The 19,484-nt window shown below is 41.8% G+C and overlaps 1 protein-coding gene across 1 annotated transcript in view; it reads left to right on the top strand.

The window, feature by feature from the left end:
• LAMB4 (laminin subunit beta 4) overlaps positions 1 to 19,484 on the top strand; it is an 83,240-nt gene that overhangs the window by 59,752 nt on the left and 4,004 nt on the right. Inside the window, exons 24-32 of the mRNA XM_024110205.3 lie at positions 72 to 292; positions 2,027 to 2,123; positions 3,126 to 3,501; positions 5,242 to 5,402; positions 9,866 to 10,071; positions 10,980 to 11,183; positions 15,602 to 15,746; positions 18,161 to 18,368; positions 19,143 to 19,281. Coding sequence (XP_023965973.2) covers positions 72 to 292; positions 2,027 to 2,123; positions 3,126 to 3,501; positions 5,242 to 5,402; positions 9,866 to 10,071; positions 10,980 to 11,183; positions 15,602 to 15,746; positions 18,161 to 18,368; positions 19,143 to 19,281 — 1,757 coding nt within the window. The remainder of the gene's footprint in view (positions 1 to 71; positions 293 to 2,026; positions 2,124 to 3,125; positions 3,502 to 5,241; positions 5,403 to 9,865; positions 10,072 to 10,979; positions 11,184 to 15,601; positions 15,747 to 18,160; positions 18,369 to 19,142; positions 19,282 to 19,484) is intronic.

The following is a 19,484-nucleotide window of genomic DNA, read 5'->3' as shown; positions in this document are numbered from 1 at the left end:
TTAAAGGTATTAAATGTATTTTAAACATTGTCTTATTTTACTCAATATAATAACTGGCATTCTCTTTCCAGGGTGTACTTGCAATTTTTCAGGTGTGAACCCAGCAATATGTCCACCTGGAAATGGAGTTTGCCTGTGCGACCGAATGACTGGAGTATGCCCTTGCTTACCTAATGTAATAGGTTCTACCTGTGACCAGTGTGCTTCTGGCTACTGGAACATGTCTCATGGAATAGGATGTCAGTTCTGTGACTGTAACCCAAGAAACTCTCAAAGTAACCAGTGCAATCAGGCAAGATAACGACTCTGCTAGATGGGAGATGTAATGTCTGAAGTTACAGGGACATTTTGAAAGGACATGGTCAAAGAATCTCTCATAAATTATCAAAATCTTTTGTTTTTCTCATTGTTAGTAACAATTTCTTAGCTTTCTTTGAAGCTGTCACAAATTAATTTATCTTTTTTTTTGTTTGGGTGCATCATATAATACATGCTCTTTTGTTATGGCAGGTTTGCTCATGAACAATGAGCTCTTTACATTCATGTATCTTCCTGAAATGGAGCACTGAAGCATTTTGTGTGGAAATGGCACACAAGGATTATATGCCTTTATAAGTGTGTGTAAGGGGAAAGAATTAGTCAAATTTTGAACCCAACGGCAACCTCGACAGTGTCCTTTTAAGTATTTATTTGCATGTGGTAGTAACTAAAGTCATGTTGTTGTAGCCAGGTTGGTCCCAGGATATTAGAGAGACAAGCTGGGTGAGGTAACATTTTTGACTGTAGAGGTGTTAATGGGCCACTTCACTTTGAATGGTCTTTCACAATATGTTAACTACTTGTGCTAAACAATCCGTTCCACCTCCCATTTTGCTGTGACCACTGGGAATACCTTTCCCAGAAGTTGGTCCAATAAAAGATATTGCCTCACTCACCTTGTCTCTCAGACTGAAGTCATGTCATTTGTTTATATCTTATCATGAAATGAGTTATGTTTTATCATATTTAATCTATATGTACTTTATAGGGCTCAGGGGGGTCTGGAAAAATCCAAAGTTTTTCCAAGGCTGAATCTGTGGTTGAAATTCTGATCCCTTTGAAATCAGTGGGAGGTTGGCCACTGACTTCCATGGCAATGGGATCTTATCCTACAGTTCTAACTAAAAGAATTTCAGATTTTATTTTATAAGTGTTTTCTGTTTGTTTGTTCTTTAGGTTAATTGTTGGAATTGTAATTTTTCCTAGTCAAATTAGATCTTAACCTTTAGAAAGTTAGTACAGCTTTCACCAGTTAATTTAACCAGGTTAATTTTATTGTTTGAATTCCAAAATATGTTTTCTGGGACAATTTGCACAATATAACCTTGAGATTCTAAATTACAGTTAATGTATCCTGAAACGGGGATCTAAAGATCAGTAGTTTAGTCTGGGAGGAAAAAGAATTTGATGAAGCAAATTTGCTATAAACAACAGAAAAACCCTGCCTCAGATGGGCAGAAAATAGCCGGGGATAGCTGAGTTTAGGAGTGTCTACCATTTATCTTCTCAGAGGTCAATAATGAGGTCTGGAACATGTGAAATCCTTCATCTCAGTAAACTAAGGGCATTTCCATGCATCCGTTTTGTTTTCACTTCCATCTGTGTGATTTCCCAACTTTTAACCATATGTCACTAAGCAGCTGGAGCATGGTAACATTTTTTGGGAGATTTGGGCCAATCCTGTAACTCATTCTGTTTTTTAAAAAGCATGTGAATAATCCCACTACATCCTTTGTGCAGCTGTATGTCATAAATCACATCAAAAAAAATATATTTATTGAATTAAATGTTTATTCAGTTGGGTCGTGCTATTTCTTCCAAATCATATTCCTGAGACAAGGTGGGTGAGGTAATATCTTTTATTGGACCAATTTCTGTTTACCTCACTCACCTTGTGTCTCGAATATCCTGGGACCGACAAAGCTACAACAACACTGCATACATAATCATATTGCTGGCAGTTGTTTACTGAAGGCTGTCTTTGCAGTTCACAGGCCAATGTTCATGCAAACTAGGCTACAGTGGAAGACATTGTGATGAATGTGAGGAAAATTACTTTGGTGATCCACGGATGCATTGTATTTGTAAGTATTATTGGGGGGTTGTACTGTATCAGAAATCACAATATTGTCTTTAAATAGCAACAGACTTCTGTTAGTCTTAAAGGTACCACAGGACCCTCTGTTGCTTTTTACAGATTCAGACTAACACGGCTACCTCTCTGATAATTGTCTTTAAATGTTACACCTTCATCTGAATATAGCAGACAAGACGTACAAATAGAGAAATAGTTTTGATTTAGCTTTTTTTCTGGAATATGGATTAAAAACTGTTACATAATATTTGCCATGTTTGTCACCTGTAAGATTATCATAGAATCATGGAAATTAGAGTTGGAAAAGACCTGTTAGATCACCAAGTCCGTGTCTATGCAACTCCAGCATTGTTCTCTATGGTATATTTTATAGCGTTTTGACTAGTCTAGTTTAAATGACCCACAAGATGTGGCATTTAGCCCTTCTCTAAGGAGATTATTGCCCAGCCTAACAGATCTCACTGTCAGATAATAATAGTATATAATGGTGCATAAAAGAAACCTGTAATACAATGGTTCATAAAATTTTTGCCAGTATGAACCCATTTTAGTGAATTATTTCCTTCCAGGACCCCAGACAACATGGGGAGACACAATTTTGTAGAGCAAAATGGTGTCATCCATACATTGTGACCTCGCATACACTGTACATGTGAGGTCACGCTGTGAGGAGCAAAATGGTAGGGATTGCCACAACCCCATCGGCTGATGATGCAACCCCATTTGAAGTCGCGACCCACAGTTTGGGAACCACTGCTGTAGCAATTATTTGTATAAAAACTGTGTTTTGCTTATTGTGATCAACATTGCAATAGTGTTTAGGACTAACTCACTTAGGTGCCTCTGAAAATCCCAGCCTACATGGTCCAATAATGTCAATAAATGGCAAAAAATGTTTATTTGTATTGAATTGCGTTATCTTTCATGTTTTACCCTATAACTCAATTAACATCTAAAAGAAGCAATGTAATGTTCCTGCCTCCCCCCGCAGCATGTACGTGTAACGAGGAAGGAACTCGCAAACCCGAGTGTGACAAAGACACTGGAGCTTGCAACTGCCGCATTGGTGTCACTGGAAAGCTCTGTGATCAGTGTGGTCGAGGCTTCAAACAAGAATTTCCCACATGCTCTCGGTGTCACCTTTGTTTTGATCAGTGGGATAATGAAATTACTACCCTATCTCAAACTGTTCAGGGGTTAATGAGATTTGCTGCAAATCTAGAAGATAAAAGAGACACAAGACCTGGCTGTGATATGCGCTTCAAAGGCTTAGAAGATAAGATTTCTGAAATAGAAAGAATTTTAAAAACTCCTGTTCTTTCACTGGAGACACTCTTAAACATCAAGGATTTTCATGACTACATTCGGTAATATTTTCTCTTGTAGAACAGAAGTGCATTATAAATGTCACTGAACTGGAAAAGCAATCTTCCACTCTACTTTAATAGTTGTGCAATATATTTATAGTTCTGTTTGTGATCACCATGCAGATACTGGATTGTCAATTAATGATCCTAAATCATGGATAGATTTATTATTGTGTATCCCATTAACAGCTCAAATCCTCAGCTGCATCACAGCCCTGTCAGATGCAGTTGAGGCGAGGGAGGGGCCAAGTTGGCTTTAAAACACTTTTTCACTTCCCTGAACCCAAGGTCAGCTGCAGGCTGGTCCATCACACCAGCATAATTTAGAACAACCTCAGGTCTGCTCTGAACTGTACCCAGCTGCAGATTCAAGAAGTTCCAAACTTTAGGTGCTCAGACAAACTGAACTTCCAGCTGATCAAAATCCTTTAAGATGACCACAAAGACTGCGATAGCCTTAAGATCCTCTCAGTAGGCAAATACAAGCACTCCAGAGTCCTGGATTGCTTGTGCCTGAGACACAGGGCTTGTCTACATTTACAGCGCTGCACTGGTGCAGCTGCACCGCTGTAGTACTTAGTGAAGACACTACCTTCACCGAAGGGAGGCTTCTCCCATCTGAATAGGTACTCTACCTCCCTGAGAGGCAGTAGCTGCTGTCTTCACCAGGAATTAGGTTGGTATAACTACGTCGCTCAGGCATGTGGATTTTCCACACTCTTGGGCAATGTAGTTATACCAACATATGTTTGTAATGTAGACCAGGGCACAGACTTGCACATAATTCAAGTGCATGTATAAATCCCTGAAAGGCAGGGAGGTTTCTATATTCACAAGTGAGTAGGTATCTGAAGCTATATGTAATAAATACATAGATTAATAACTGACTAATGTACAAGAGCTTCACAGTATCAAGACATTGTGCTAATAATATATGAGTGAAACTAAAGGGGTATTGGTATCACATCAGAATAATGGAAGAGGTGAAGCAATAATGTTGACAATCCAGTCAGAGCAAGGTGAGCACAAAGGGAGGAAAGGCTCCAGTGCAGCACCTCTTAAAACTTACAATTAAAAACACTTCAGAAAGAAGCTCCAGGCTGGGAGGAAGCATTGGAAGAAGGAATGGGGCAGTGACTAAATACACATAACAGTCAGAGATGCACTTTAAAAGACTTTAAGAGGCCTGATTTAACACCCAGATTTTCAAAAGACATGTGATTGCAAAATTACAATGGCATGCTGCAAACAAGTATTTGCATGCACAAATAGAGTGGTTGAATGCCTAATTAGCCAATCACATATGCATTCACCCACTCTGCACATGCAAATACATATTTGAACATGTGAATCTGGGGGCTCGCCAGACATTTGATGTTCAAAAATTTTTGCAAGAGCATTGTCTGCATCCTTTACTGGCAATTTTTAACAAAGTTCCATGACTTCAAGCATTTGAGGAATGGAAGATTGATAAATCTCCACAACAGGTTTTATCATGACCGATCTGAGCTTGAAGCACACAGAATGACATCCTTACAGAAAGTGTCAATAAAATTGGGAATGTAAGTGCTGGCCTTTTTTCACTTAGTCCTCTGACCTTCCTAAATATGATGATGCCACATGTGAATGTTTCCTTCTGATCTATGATAAACTGTTGTCATCTAAAATAATATGTATCTCACTCCTAGATTAATAATACATCTAGAATGATTACTGTACAACTGCACTTTGCTTCTGTAGACAAAAAGTTGCACAAATTGACCTACATCACAATAAAATGGATGAATTTCCCGACCTGAATGGGATCACAGACAACATTAGGAAAGAAGCTGACCACCTGTATGAAAACCTGAAACAGAAAATACATCTATATTACAATTTGAATAATTTGAGCCACAAAGGTAAGAAGACCAACAGTTAATCAAAATAAGAGAACATTTTTCATGACATTTCACACACAATTTTTTGCCAATTCATTTTGCATGGTTTTAAACGCTCAGATTTTAGCTTTCCATAACATTAAAAACTGCCACCATTTTTTCACATATAAACTTGCAAATCCACTTTTAGCTCAAAATTACATGATTTCAAGCATTCAGAATTTCATACCAGAGCAGCCATGTAAAAAAGGCAGAGGTAGGCATCAAAATCCCCCTGGTTTATAATGGGTTGGGAGTTAAGAGGACCTGGGTTCTGTTCCCTCCTCTAACATTGACTGGCCTTAGTAATACACCTCTACCCCGATATAATGCGACCTGATATAACATGAATTTGGATATAATGTGGTAAAGCAGCGCTCCCAGGGGATCTGGCGGATCAAAGCAAGTTTGATATAACACGGCTTCACCTATAAAGCGGTAAGATTTTTGGGCTCCCGAGGACAGCGTTATATCGGGGTAGAGGAGTATTTTGTAAAGCGCTCTATAAATGCAAACATTATTTAATTAAGAAGCAGGTCATATCAATAGCATACACTGTGGCCAAAAGGGCTAATGTGATCATTGTATGCATAAAGAGGGGAGTCGCAAGTAGGAAGGTTTATACTACCTCTTTATTTGGCAATGATGCGACCACTACTGGAATACCATATCCAGTTCTGGTATCAACAATTCAAGAAGGATGTTGATAAACTGGAGAGGGTTCAGAGAAGACATGCTGTATAGTGATAGACTCAAGCAGTTTCATCTATTTGGCTTACCAAAAAGAAGGTTAAGGAGTAACTCGAAGTCTAGAAGTACCTACCTGAAGTACAAAAATTTGATAGTGGGTTCTTCAGTCTAGCAGACAAAGGCAAAACAAGATTCAATGGCTGGAAGTTGAATCAACACAAATTCAGATTGGAAATAAGGTGAACATTTTAAACAGTGAAGTTAATTAACCATTGGAACAACTTACCAAGGCTTGTGGTGGATTCTCTAACCATGGCAATTTTAAAATCAAGATTGGATGTTTTTCTAAAAGATCCGCTCTAGGAAGTATTTTGGGGAAGTTCTATGGCCTGACTTCTCATATAACATAGACTAGATCAGGGGTAGGCAACCTACGGCACACGTGCCAAAGGTGGCACATGAGCTGATTTTCAGTTGCACTCACACTGCCTGAGTCCTGGCCACTGGTCCAGGGGCTCTGCATTTTAATCTAATTTTAAATGAAGCTTCTTAAACATTTTAAAAACCTTCTTTACTTTACAGACAACAATAGTTTAATTATATATTATAGACTTATAGAAAGAGACCTTCTAAAAATGTTAAAATGTATTACCGGCACGCAAAACCTTAAATTAGAGTGAATAAATGAAGACTCGGCACACCAATTCTGAAAGGTTGCCGACCCCTGGACTAGATGATCACAGTGATCACTTTTGGCCTTGGAATCTGAATCTGAATATCCTCGCAATATACATCTGGGGAAAACAGAGCTCAGAGTGGTGAAGTGACTTGCTCAGCATCACAGAGAATTGCAGTGTTAGAAAAAGGTTCCTGATCATACTGCATTCTTAAGTGAATTATGCTTAATATTAACTCGTGCTAAGTAGAATCTCCATCAGCTAGTAGGAGTAGGGCTCATATCCTCTTTATAGGCCAGCCTCTAGAGAATGAGGCAGAAACATTGAGCAGATGTTAGTCCATTCAGTAAGGACAGTGGAGTACATACAGTACAAACCACCCTACTGATTGATCAGTGTTCAAGACAAATAGTGCTCAAGACAAGAAAGACCTTGGATTCTGGAAGACTATGGCTGGAATGTCAAACACCATACGATACAATAAAGAACCTAACTCTTATTTCTATAATACTGTCAGAAAGATGTAAAGTTTAAACTAATTCCAGTTTATAGAATATGTGTACATTCAAACAGGGCTTGCTATTGTTATTATTTTATTAATGTGCTCAGTGCTTACATGAAGCAAAATACCAGCACTTCTCTAAATTCAAAGTTTCTTGCTGCTTTATTTCAATAAGAATAAAATGGAGCTAAATAAGATTAAAAGAATGAAAGAGAGAATAAAAGATAAATCTGAAAGAAAGAAGGAAGGAAAGAAAACAACTAATTGAGATGCAGAGCTTCTCTGCACTGATCCACTCTGCCACACCCCTTTGTGCCTGACTCCTCCATTCAGGCTGGTGCACTAGTGTTTCAGCACAACATGGTGCTATTCCCACGTTGATCACTTGTGCAGATTTTCTCAAAGCAATCAATAAAGCTGGAGAAACTTATTCAAAGCAGGGCTAAGAAAGAACATTTTATGCAAAGTGATAAGCAGGTCACTGATTTATGTACCTTTGTAGCTTAACCTGTTGATGTCGTTTGGTCAGATTCCGAGTCCTTTTCATGCTTTCAACCTTTTTGAGACCAACAGTCAGACATTCATATAAAACACCCATAACTGAAGTCTCTGGTTTATACTACATACAGAGTCATGGCCCTATGCATCCATTAGCCCTGCCACCAAGTATCTGACAGCTCCAACAATAAGCACTGCCACCAGACTGCCAGCTTTCTCAAGAGCCTTCCTCCCTGTTCAGTCTGTTTTTTCTTTCCCCCCATCTTTCCTCAGTTTGGTGCCAGCACTACATCAGAGTTGTTTCCCTTTTGTGTGATGTGGGTATGGTGAGGTTAGAAAGCCTGAGCCATGGGGGAGGAATGGGACCCCACATGTCTGTCTTTGCATAAGACCCTGCAAAAAAGAGGGTCAGTAGTGTATAGATCTCCTCCTAAGTATTCGTTTGGCTAGCAGTCTAGAGCATGTCAATATTATAGTGGTTAATTAGAGTTAGTGAAAAGACACAACCATCAATGTCCTTAAAATGAATATTCACAACTGATGTAGACTCATTAAATTAACTTTCCAGCTCTGGCTTTGTAGCTTGATTCAAAACCCATTGAAGTTAAAAGTTTCCATAACTTCAGTCAGCTTTGGATCAGGCCTCTAGTATCCAGCTGAGGCCTGGTCTATACTAGAAAATTAGGTCAGCATAACTTCCTTCTCAGGAGTGTAAAAAATTCACACACACACACACACACACACACACACACACACACACACACACACACACACACACACACACACACACACTCCCCGAGTGGTGCAGTTAAGCCAACCTAAATCCCTGTGTAGACAGCACTAGGTTGATGGAAGAATTCTTCCACTGGCCTAGCTACCGCCTCTCAGGGAGGTGGATTATTTACACCAATGGGAGACTCCCTCCCATCAGGGTAGGTAATATCTACACTGAAGCGCTACAAAGGTGCAGTTGCAGCAGCGCAGCTATGCAGCGGTAGCTTTTTAAGTATAGACAAGCCCTGAGTTGGTTATGAAAATAGAGACATATGATATGCAATGACCTATAAATAATACTTCACTGCAATGAAGTCTCTACTCACTGCACACATTAACATGATGGGAGAACGCAGTGCAATCTGTAGTTTTTATGAAACTTTTACAACTTTTTCTTAAAATTTTGAGTTTTGCAAAATGTTTGAGTTTCAGAAAAATGTTCCCTTAAACTATTGTGTTTCAATACAAATTTGAAAGCTTAAGCTAAGGAAACAAGAAAGGTTCTTGCCTGAAGGCATTTCTTCTCTTGTTTATGGGCTTAATAGGGAAATAAAAAAAAATTAAGAATGCATCAAACCTGAAATTGCATTTTTCCAGAGCCAAATGAAACCTCAGAAATTTCAATCTCTGTTCTACATTTATGACCCAATTCAGGAAAGCACTTCTTTAACTTTTAAGTGCTATGATGAATAGGGATGGGCTTAAGTACTTTGCTGAATTGTGATAATAGAAATGACAATTTTTAGGGGGGTTTCAGTTGGCAAAATTAATTCTCCCATCCCAACCACAAAAGAGCAGAACATAAGAATGGCCATACTGGATCAGACCGGTGGTCCATCTAGCCCAGTATCCTGCTTTTTGACAGTGGCTGGTGGCAGAAGTGACTGGACGCTCCATCTAGTCAATAATTCCATCAGCTCATGAGCCTTTGGTATAAGTAAATAGCTGTCTGAGTCGTTAATCAGAACCTGTTCATACACTGGAATCTTTATTTGGCTGTCCCATATCTTGGACGTGCAAAAACGATGTGGGAACCACCCCCGTTGTATCTGTTTTTAGGCTTTCAATAACTAGAGCTCTAAAATAAAATCTACATAGCTGGCTAAATAAAAGATTCACAAACCTGACAGAAAATCACAATCCCTGGCTTCCCCAGCTTAATGTCCTCTCTCATCCAGAGCCAAGAACCAGCTGACAACCTAGTGAAGCTACTGCCACTCATCATGTATCAAGAATGTATTTGTTAGATACAATAAAAATATGGTCTGCCTCTCATATATTAAATGCTGTTTCTCTTTGTGTAGATTCCTTCAGTAATATCAGGAAGTATTACCAAATGTCATCATCTGCTGAACAGAAAATCAGTGGAGCAGTCCCCATCATAAGATACTCAGAAAACGCCAGGAATGGCATACTTGCCATGTTAGGCAATCGAACCTCAAAAGAAAACTATACCTTGGAGCAGCTCAGGATGTTCAAGACTCCAGATATCCAAAAACTGAATGAAAAGGTAAAGTGCTATGGGTTTTGTTTTTAAATGGGAGATAAATAAAATACTTGCTTTTGCTGTTGCCAATCAGTAACACTGATATACGCTCTTTTTTAAAGGAATGTTTGCAATACTTTTAAATCTGGAGAAGGAGATCTCAGGGTATGTCTACACTGCAACTAGAGACCCGTGGCGGGCCCGTCCAGGTGACTCAGGCTCACAGGACTCAGGCTGTGGGGCTGTTTTACTGCAGTGTAGATTTCTGGGCTCAGGCAGAAGCCCAGGCTCTAGGACCCTGTGAGGTGGGAGGGATCTTGGGGATGAGGTCTTAAAAACAGAGGTGCTGTCTGCTCTGTATGGACATTAAGGCCTTGTCTAAAGGTAACATGAGATTAAAGCCATGTCAAAGAACCCAGTTACAATTCTGTTATCTAGCCTGGTTACAAGCATGGTTCAGTTCGTAACATAGATTGGACCTTAACCATGTTTTATAACTCAGTTAGGCTTATGGTTTCATGGTTAGGCCATGGCTTTACTGACATAGTTAAGGTTCAGCCTACACTTCAGATGTGAACCACAGATGTAACCAGGCGAGGGGATGAGCCAGCTCTAACTGCATTCCTTGACATGACTATATTTATACTGTACACGGGGCCTCAGCATCCTACAGCACTTTTTGTAAGACTATCAGTTTTCACTGTTGTCATTGTCCAAAAGGCTCCCCCACTTTATCGACCATTATATAGTGTGTGTCAGCTGGTTCACTGCCCACTATCCATCTCAGTGGCATTTGTGAAGTCTTTTTGGATCCTTTAGGAGAAAAGTGCCATTATAAATGTCAAATATTCTTACTTGTCTAGTATTACATTTCAGAATCATGAAAAGCTCATCACGTGTTGCTTCTTGCCGTTAATGTGCTTTTATTACAGAGTTGTGGGCTACCCGGAAACCTGTCATGTGTTATGACAAGTTGTGGGAGAGCTTTATGTCGAAATAGCAATGGAAATGAACAATGTGGTGGCCCAAACTGTAATGGAACTCTTCCTCTTTCTACAAACACAGTCAAGAAAGCTAAAGAGACAGACGTGTTGTTAAATAATTTGACTAGACAACTACAAGAGTCTGAAAATCAGGTACTGTATAACCTAATCTAGTGTATTCTGTGGAATAATTTGGCAGCCAAATATGATGCAGGAATTAAGACAAAGAATTTGACTAATCCAAACTGTCATGTCCAGAAAGTAATTGTGCAATTACTATAAAAGGGACAAAGACAAGGTGGGTCAGGTAATATCTTTTATGGAACCAACTACTGTTGGAGAACGAGATAAGCTTTTGAGCTACACAGAGCTCTTCTTCAGGTCTGGGAAAGGTACTCTGAGTGTCACAGCTAAACACAGAGTGAAACAGACTGTTTAGCATAAGAAGTTAACACATATTGTGAAAGAGGATTCAAAGTGGCCGATTAAAACCTTTGCAGGCATAGAACAAAAAAAGGGGGGTAAATTGTTTACAGATTGTTGTAATAAGCCATAAATCCAGTGTCTTTATTAAGACCATGATTTTTAGTGTTTAGCAAAGTTATGAATTTAAGCTCCGAGTCTCGTGTTGTGAAGGTTTCCTTTGAGGACAAGGACTGAGAGGTCAGATATACAGTGATTGCTTTGTGAAAAGTGTTCCCTCACAGGTGATGCAGTGTTTTTGTGTCTTATCATTTTTCTGTGTGACTGTCTAGTTTTACCCACGTAGTTGTTATTGGAGGATTTAATCCACTGGACGAGGTATACCACATTTTGTGATAGGCATGTGTAGGACCTATAGATCTTGAAAGTTTTTTTGTGGGGGGTATTGATCATTATAGCAATGGAGAGATGTCTGCAGGTTTTGCATCTGTTGTTATGTCAGGGTCTGGTGCTGCTCTGAGTTGGTGGGTCCTGGTCTGTGGGGAGCTTCCTTCTGATGATGAGATTGTTGAGATTGAGGGGATGTTTGAGGGCCAGAAGAAGGACTGGGAAAGATTTATTTCAGGATGTGGTCCCAGTCGAGTATGGGTTGTAATTATTTAATGAAATACCATCTGGGTTCCAGGGTGGGGTGGTAGGTGACAACTAGGTGTGTATGGTCAAAAGTTTTTTTTTTTTTTCTGTATTGAAGCAGGTTCTTTTGGGGTATTTGGGTGGCCCATTTCCCTGAAGCTATCTACTTCTCTTGTGGAGTGTGCTTGTATGGTGAAGGCAGTTTTAATGGTGCTAAGATCTGTATCCTGGACTTCCTCCTAGGAGCATATTCTGTGGTATCTGAGGGCCTGGCTGTAGATAAAGATTTCTTGGGGCGGTTACTGGATCTGTGAAGATAGGCATGGTGATCCATGAGGTTCTTGTATACAGTTATCTGTAGAGTTCCATTGTTGAAGATGATTGTAGTGTCCAGGAAGTTGATGCGGGTGCAGGAGTGTTCTAGAAAGTGATTGATGGATGGTTGTTGGTTGTTAAAGTTGTGGTGGAAACCTGAGGGAGTCTAGGTCATCTGTCCAAAGGATGAAAATATCATTGATGTATCTCAGGTATATCATAGGGTGGTGTTTTCAGAAATTATTCCTCAAGGTGGCCCATTTAGAGATTGGCATTTTGGAGAGTCACCCTAGTACCCATGGCTGTTCCCATGGTTTGGACACAGTATTTGTTGTTGAATGTGAAATTGTTATGGGTGAGGATGAAATGGATGGATTTAGTGATGTGTTTGCGGTGGATAGCTGAGTGTTTTCCATTGTTTGTAGATATTTGAGGGAGGCAGTGACTCATGCCATCATTGCGAGGGATGTTGCTAGGTAGGGAAGTGACATCCATGGTGGCAAGGATGGTGTTTGGAGGGAGACTGTTAATGTTGCAGAGGTTCTGGAGGAAGTCAGTTGTGTTCTGGAGGAAGCTGGCCCTTTGTGTGATGAGTGGTTTGAGGATGGTTTCGATGAGTCCTGAGATTCCTTCAGTAAGAGTGCCAGGGCCAGACATTATGTTTGTATATCTCAGCAAGTATGTAGCAGGTCCCTGGGGTGTGGTCGTGGGGGATGAAGTTGTAGAGTTTCCCTTGGATTTTTTTAGGAAAAGATTTGGTGATATCTTTACATTTCTCTGTGAATTGTGCTGTTGGATGGTCTTTGAGTTCTTTATAGTAGATGGTGTTGGACAGTTGTCAGTCGGCCTCGTTAACATAGTCATCATGGTTAAGAACTACAATGGTGCCTTTGGCACATCACATCTACCACAATCTCTCCACTGTCAGGAGGACAGCTATGCAGTCCCTGAAATCCAACCACCAGATAATGATCAAATCAGCAGACACTAGATTTATGATTTATTACAACAATCTGTAACCCAATAATTCCTCTTTTTTGTCCTATGACTGCAGAGCTGTTAATGGGCCACTTTACTTTGAATGATCTCTCACAATATGTGTTCATTAGTTATGCAAAACAATCTGTTCCACCTTGTATTTAGCTGTGAAATGCTGCATACCTTTCCCAGCCTTGAAGACGAGCTCTGTGTAGCTTGAAAGCTTGTCTCTCTTACCAACATAAGTTGGTCCAATAATAGATATCACCTCACCCACCTTGTCTCTCTAATATTCTGGGGCCAACACCAGGCTACAATACTACAAGCAGTGGCAAAATTAGTAAGCCAAATATTTGATGTGCTGTCATTGTCTTCTAAAGTGAAAAATCTACCTCTTTTGTCCCAGTTTGCCTTTTTACATCAAAGAAGAAATGTCATCTAGTGGCTAAAGCACAGGACTGGGAGTCAGGAAAGCTAAATTCTATTCCTGACTGTGCCACAGACTCGACAGGTGACCTTGCAAGACACTGTCCCTGATCCTGCCAAGACTTAACCACTTGCTTAACATTATGCACCTGAATAAGTCCCGATGCATGCTCATTGATATCAATAGGATTCCTCACGGGCTTAGAATTAATTTAAGTTCACAGGTAATTTTTTTAAAAAGTCATTCTCTGAGAGCGCACTCTTTAAATAGTTTGTCTTTCACTTTTAAAAATGTCTTTAAAATATGAGATGTTCTGTTTCTGTGATGTCTTATACAGATCTCTTCATTTGCCACTTCTCCCTTGCTAGCTATGCAACAAAACAGTGAAAATGACTATACATAAAATCCTGTTAAATGCACAGTAAACAAAGTGGACAAATATTAAAAAATTATTCTCATTACTAGTTTCTTTCAATCCTGATAATCATAGGCGATACTTGTAACAAAAATAGGTCAAACATTTTCAGACAGAAACTTGATTTTTGATGTTGACAATGTCCCTTTAACCTCTCTGGGCCTCAGTTTCCCTTCTTTATAAAATATAGGTGATATTTACAGTACCTTACAGGGAAATTGTAAGGATTAATTAATCTGTTTGAAGCATGTCTGAAGCATTCTCTCCCTGGATTGCAGAGAACCAGTGCATAGAAGTTTCACCTAAAGCACAGTATGGCCTGTTGAAACATAGCTAATTAAAATAAAACTATCAACTGAGGCCTGGTCTACAATAGGAAATTAGGTCGGTATAACTAACTACCTTGTCAGAGGTGTGAAAAATACACAGCTCTGAGCAATGCAGTTAAACCAACCTAAATACAGCAAAAACAACAAGGAGTCTGGTGGCACCTTAAAGACTAACAGATTTATTTGGGCATAAGCTTTCGTGAGTAAAAACCTCACTTCTTCGGATGCATAGAGTTCAGATTCACTCTATGCATCCGAAGAAGTGAGGTTTTTACTCACGAACGCTTATGCCCAAATAAATCTATTAGTCTTTAAGGTGCCACCAGACTCCTTGTTGTTTTTGTAGATACAGACTAACACGGCTACCCCCTGATACTAAATACAGCACTAGGCTGACAGGAGAATGATCCCCTTGACCCAGCTACTGCGGTTCGGGGAGGTGGATTCTCCTGATGGGAGAATCTCTGCCATTAGCGGCGTAGGTAGTGTCTTAACTGAAGTGCTACAGTGGTGCAGTTGCACTGCTGCAGGATTTTAAGAGTAGACAATCCCTAAATGATTATGAATATAGTATTAATGGAAACATTGAACTTTTAAAGGCATATTTTAAACCTATGGGCCTTGGCACCATCCTTTATGTAATAATTTTAATAATAAGTGTAATAATATTACATTTTACACCGATTCCAAGCAGAAAAGGGGGGGGGGAGTAGATGCAATTATGAGATATTCCCCTCCTTCAACCTGAATGTCCATATCATTTTAAGAGTGAGTGAGGTGCAGCATCTTGTTTTTTAACAGTAGGTATTTTTTGCCTTCAAAACAATAATTGTTTAATAGTCTGTAAAAATGGAAGGAATATGTTATGTCGTCTTTGGTGTCGGTCCAAATGAAGTCAATGCTATAACACCCACTCAGTTTAACAGGACAAGAACCTGGCCCGGAGTCTTTTATAAGTGTTGTTTTAATATGTTCCGATGGGAGCCGAGCTTGCCAAACAATGACATTTAAACCCTAGAGAGGATAACACTATATTTAAAAATATTTCCAGATTGAAAGCATCAGAAAAATGGCAGAAGACACCAAGACGAAAGGCTCACAGTTACATGGGAAACTAGAGAAAACTAAGAATCAAACTGAAATTGATAGAGAGAATGCAAAGGAGTTCATCAGAAAAGTGAAAGACTTTTTGTTAGGTAAATATGCAAGGAAAGTTCTTCTTTGAATCCTGTTCCCTGTATTTCAATATCATAGGACATTTACCTCTCTGCTCTGTAATGTGATGCCTCAGCCTGGGCACCCCCAAAATGCACTGGCATTTTCAGCTTTAACAGCCACACACTGCACACATGCGTCTCATTTGCTGTTTACTTTCAGACTTGATCAATCTCTTTCAGCGATGCTGTTTCGCACAGCTCTCCCTCCTATGGCATATCAGTATGTTGGACTATTTCCCAGAGATCTATTAAGTCCCAACCCTGTAACGACTTATTAATGGTCTTAATGTTAAGCATGCGGATGCACGTGGTCTGGACTCCGGATGGCTACTGCCTTACACAACTAATTGTTGGTCCAGTCATGCCGCAAGCTCCAGAGCATTTCCCGGATGGAACGTTCTCCATGGGGATTCACATGTGGGGAGTGACCAGACAGGCAGGGCTGCCAGCGGGGGGCACAAAGCACATTCAGCCTTCCCCCACTAGTCCTGCAGAAATCAGGACACAGTGATACATTCCACAGCCCCGAATAGGCCGCCAGAAGGTGATAATAAGGGTGGCTTGGGGGAGGAGGGGGTGTATCCACATTCATGCAGCTCTAACAGCCATAAGTGGGTCAGAGCATCTGCAGCTCCACCCTACAAGCCTGGGGCCTGCTCTGCATCCTCACCCCCTGGGAGCTGCACTTCCAGGGCCGGTGCAAGGATATTTCGGGGAGCCAGGGCCGTCCCTAGCTATTTTGGTGCCCAATGCCCCAGGTCTCCACGGGGAGAGGGGGGCCCAGGCCTCCGCAGGGCGGCTGTGTGGGGTCCCGCCCCAGGCCTCCACGGGAGGATAGGGGCTGGTCCCAGGCCTCCTTGGGGGACGGGGGGCTGGCCACTTCCTGCAGGAAGTGGAGTGACCTGGCCCCAGCCTGCTCCGCTCCCCTGGCTCCCAGCCGCACCGCTGGTGAGTGTGTGTGTGTGTTGGGGGCTGGTTCCTGGGACCCAGGAGAGCGGAGCGGATTGGGGCTGGGTCACTCCACTCCCCGCAGGAAGTAGCCAGCCCCGCGTCCCCCATGGAGGCCTGGGGCCAGTCCCACCCCTGCTCCCCGCCGTGGAGGCCTGGGGCCCCAGCCTGCTCTGCTCCCCTGGCTCCCAGGCTTGGGGGGAGGAGAGAGGGGAGAACCGCCCCCCAGCACTCGCCAGCAGAGCGGCTGGGAGCCAGAGGAGTGGACCAGGCTGGGGTCGGGTCACTCCACTTACCATGCAGTGAGTGCAGGGTCGGGCCTGGCTACAGTCTTCAGGGGAGTGGGGGCGGGGGCGGGGCTGGGGCGAGGTGGGGGCGGGAAGAGGCGGGGTTGGGGCAGAGCAGGGGTGGGAGTCATGGGGAAGAGCCGGGGGACCCCCCCTGCAGCAGCTCCCCGCCCCTCCTCTAGCCGGGGAGCCCCCCTGCAGCAGCTCCCAGCCTTGCGGCACCCCCCCTGCAGCAGCTCCCCTCCTCCGCCCAGGCAGCCCCCCCCTGCAGCAGATCCCTGCCCCAGCTCACCTCTGCTCCGCCTTCTCCCCTGAGCACTCCGGCACAGCTCCACTTCTCCCGCCTCCCAGGCTTGCGGCACCAATCAGCTGTTTGGCGCCGCAAGCCTGGGAGGGGAGGAGAATTAGAGCTGGGACGGCATGCTCAGGGGAGAAGGTGGAGCGGAGGGGAGCTGGGGCGAGGAGCGGTTCCCCTGCACACCCCGCCCTGTTACTTGCTGCGGGCAGCCCTCCCTGCGCCCCCCTGTCCCAGCTCACCTGCACTCCACCACCTCCCCTGAGCGCGCTTTTTGACGCCCCCAACTCCTCGTTCTTTTTCCTGATACAGACTGACACAGCTACCTCTCTGAAACCTTCTAAACATTGTGGCCATGTTCTCATAACACACCTTGGTGTCCCTTTGATCTGGTGGGTGGGGGGAGAAATGGGCTTTGCACTACACAGCAAAATGTGTCAATGATTTAGAGAGACAAGGAGGGTGACATAATATCTTTTATTGGACCAACAGAAGCTGGTTCAGTAAAAGATATTACCTCACCTACCTTGTCTCTCTAATATCCTGGGACTGATGGCTACCACAACACTGCATACATTGGTGATTTAGAACCCTTTGGGGATTGAGTTTTACACCCAAATTTTAATACACCAGTTCAAAGTAGGCTCAAATCCATTTTTATCCTGCTCTGACAACAGATTAGCAGCACCTTGAAATATAACATTACACTAAAAAAAGGGAGAAAGAATTGCTTGACCCCTTCTTACTGTGTTTGTCAACTTTATTAGCCAACATAACTCAGCATACATGACATTGTACCAATGTTTAAATTTCTCGGTGTAGAAAGGTACATCTTATTATGTTCTATACTCTATTTGTTAAAGATGAAAGTGCACCTCCAGAAGACATAGAGAAGGTTGCAAAGCATGTTCTAGATGTAAACCTTCCAAGGACTCCACAAGAGCTAACAAATATGCTTGATAAAATCAGGAACCTTGTAACACACTGTGAGGACTATGAAATAAATGCGAACAAGTTAAATAACCAAAGGAAAGATGCCCAAAAACTTCTGGTGGAAGCAAAACAAGCTGAGTGAGTAGAATATTCTCTTACTGATGTGATAAATCTAAATGAAATTGCAGTGCACATACCAAAGGCAAATTCATTAGTGAGGTCACTCAGTATGCCAGCCAGCAGGTGGAAGGGCTACACAGCAGATAAGTTCAGGGCTTTCATTACAGCATGTTCCTACTTTTCATTTGCACTGAGGCCTCCCTCCAATGGTAATGATCTGACACCTTTCTCACCACACAAAGCTGTGTAAACCATCAAAGGCTACAGCCCAGATCCTCTCATGTATTTAGACACCTAACTCCCATTGATGGAAGTTTGGTTCCTAAAAACCTTTGAGGATCTGGGCCTACATCTCTGCTAGCTCTTGATTGCTCTGCCTGCTGAACTAGCCAAGCAGAATTATCAACCCGAGGAAGCTCTTCACTTCATTTGGGACCTCGTTCATTGGGAAGTTTGAATGGTGATATGGAACCAGAGTAGGAATGTGGGGAGGAGGAAAATGTATTCAGCTTCTTGGCCTCCTGAATGATAGCGCAACATTAGCCAGCCTGCCGCATCACACCCCAAACTTAATTTTCAAGTCTATGTTGATTTCTCTTTTTGATGGGTTGCTTTCCCATCCCATTGGGCCCAGCAATTCTAGATTTTTGGAAGAGCTGGTGAATGCTGGGCTCAAGGAACCAGGGGACTAGTAATGCATTTCTGGTTTTGGGAGTATAAAGGGATTTGAGAATATGCCTTTTACTGGATTTACACATTACAATATTATACAACTATTTACTTTTATTTTAGGGAAGCAGCAAAAGCTCTGCCACCTCTTGATGAAATGATAAATAACCTGAAGGAAGCTGAAAGCACGAAAGGACAAACCAAAGACACCTTCATAAGGTTAAATGGAGAGATACAAGAAATTAAGACAAAAATCTCACAGGTATCTTTATGTACAATGTAGCCAATGATTGTAGCTTTTTAATGCATTTATTGTGTGATGTTATGATTCTTGCAATTCACTTAAATTACAGCCTGTTTCTAAAACCTAGATTGCGATGCAAAGATCTCAAAGATACTGCAAATTTAGACCAATGTAAATGTGAAAAGGTTTTGGCCCAGATGTGGCACCAGTTCCACTTTAAA

This window comes from Chrysemys picta, chromosome 1 (assembly GCF_011386835.1).
Source record: "Chrysemys picta bellii isolate R12L10 chromosome 1, ASM1138683v2, whole genome shotgun sequence".
Taxonomy (NCBI): Eukaryota; Metazoa; Chordata; order Testudines; family Emydidae; genus Chrysemys; species Chrysemys picta.
The sequence above is the reverse complement of the archived record's forward strand: the minus strand, read 5'-3'. Positions and strand labels throughout refer to the sequence as shown.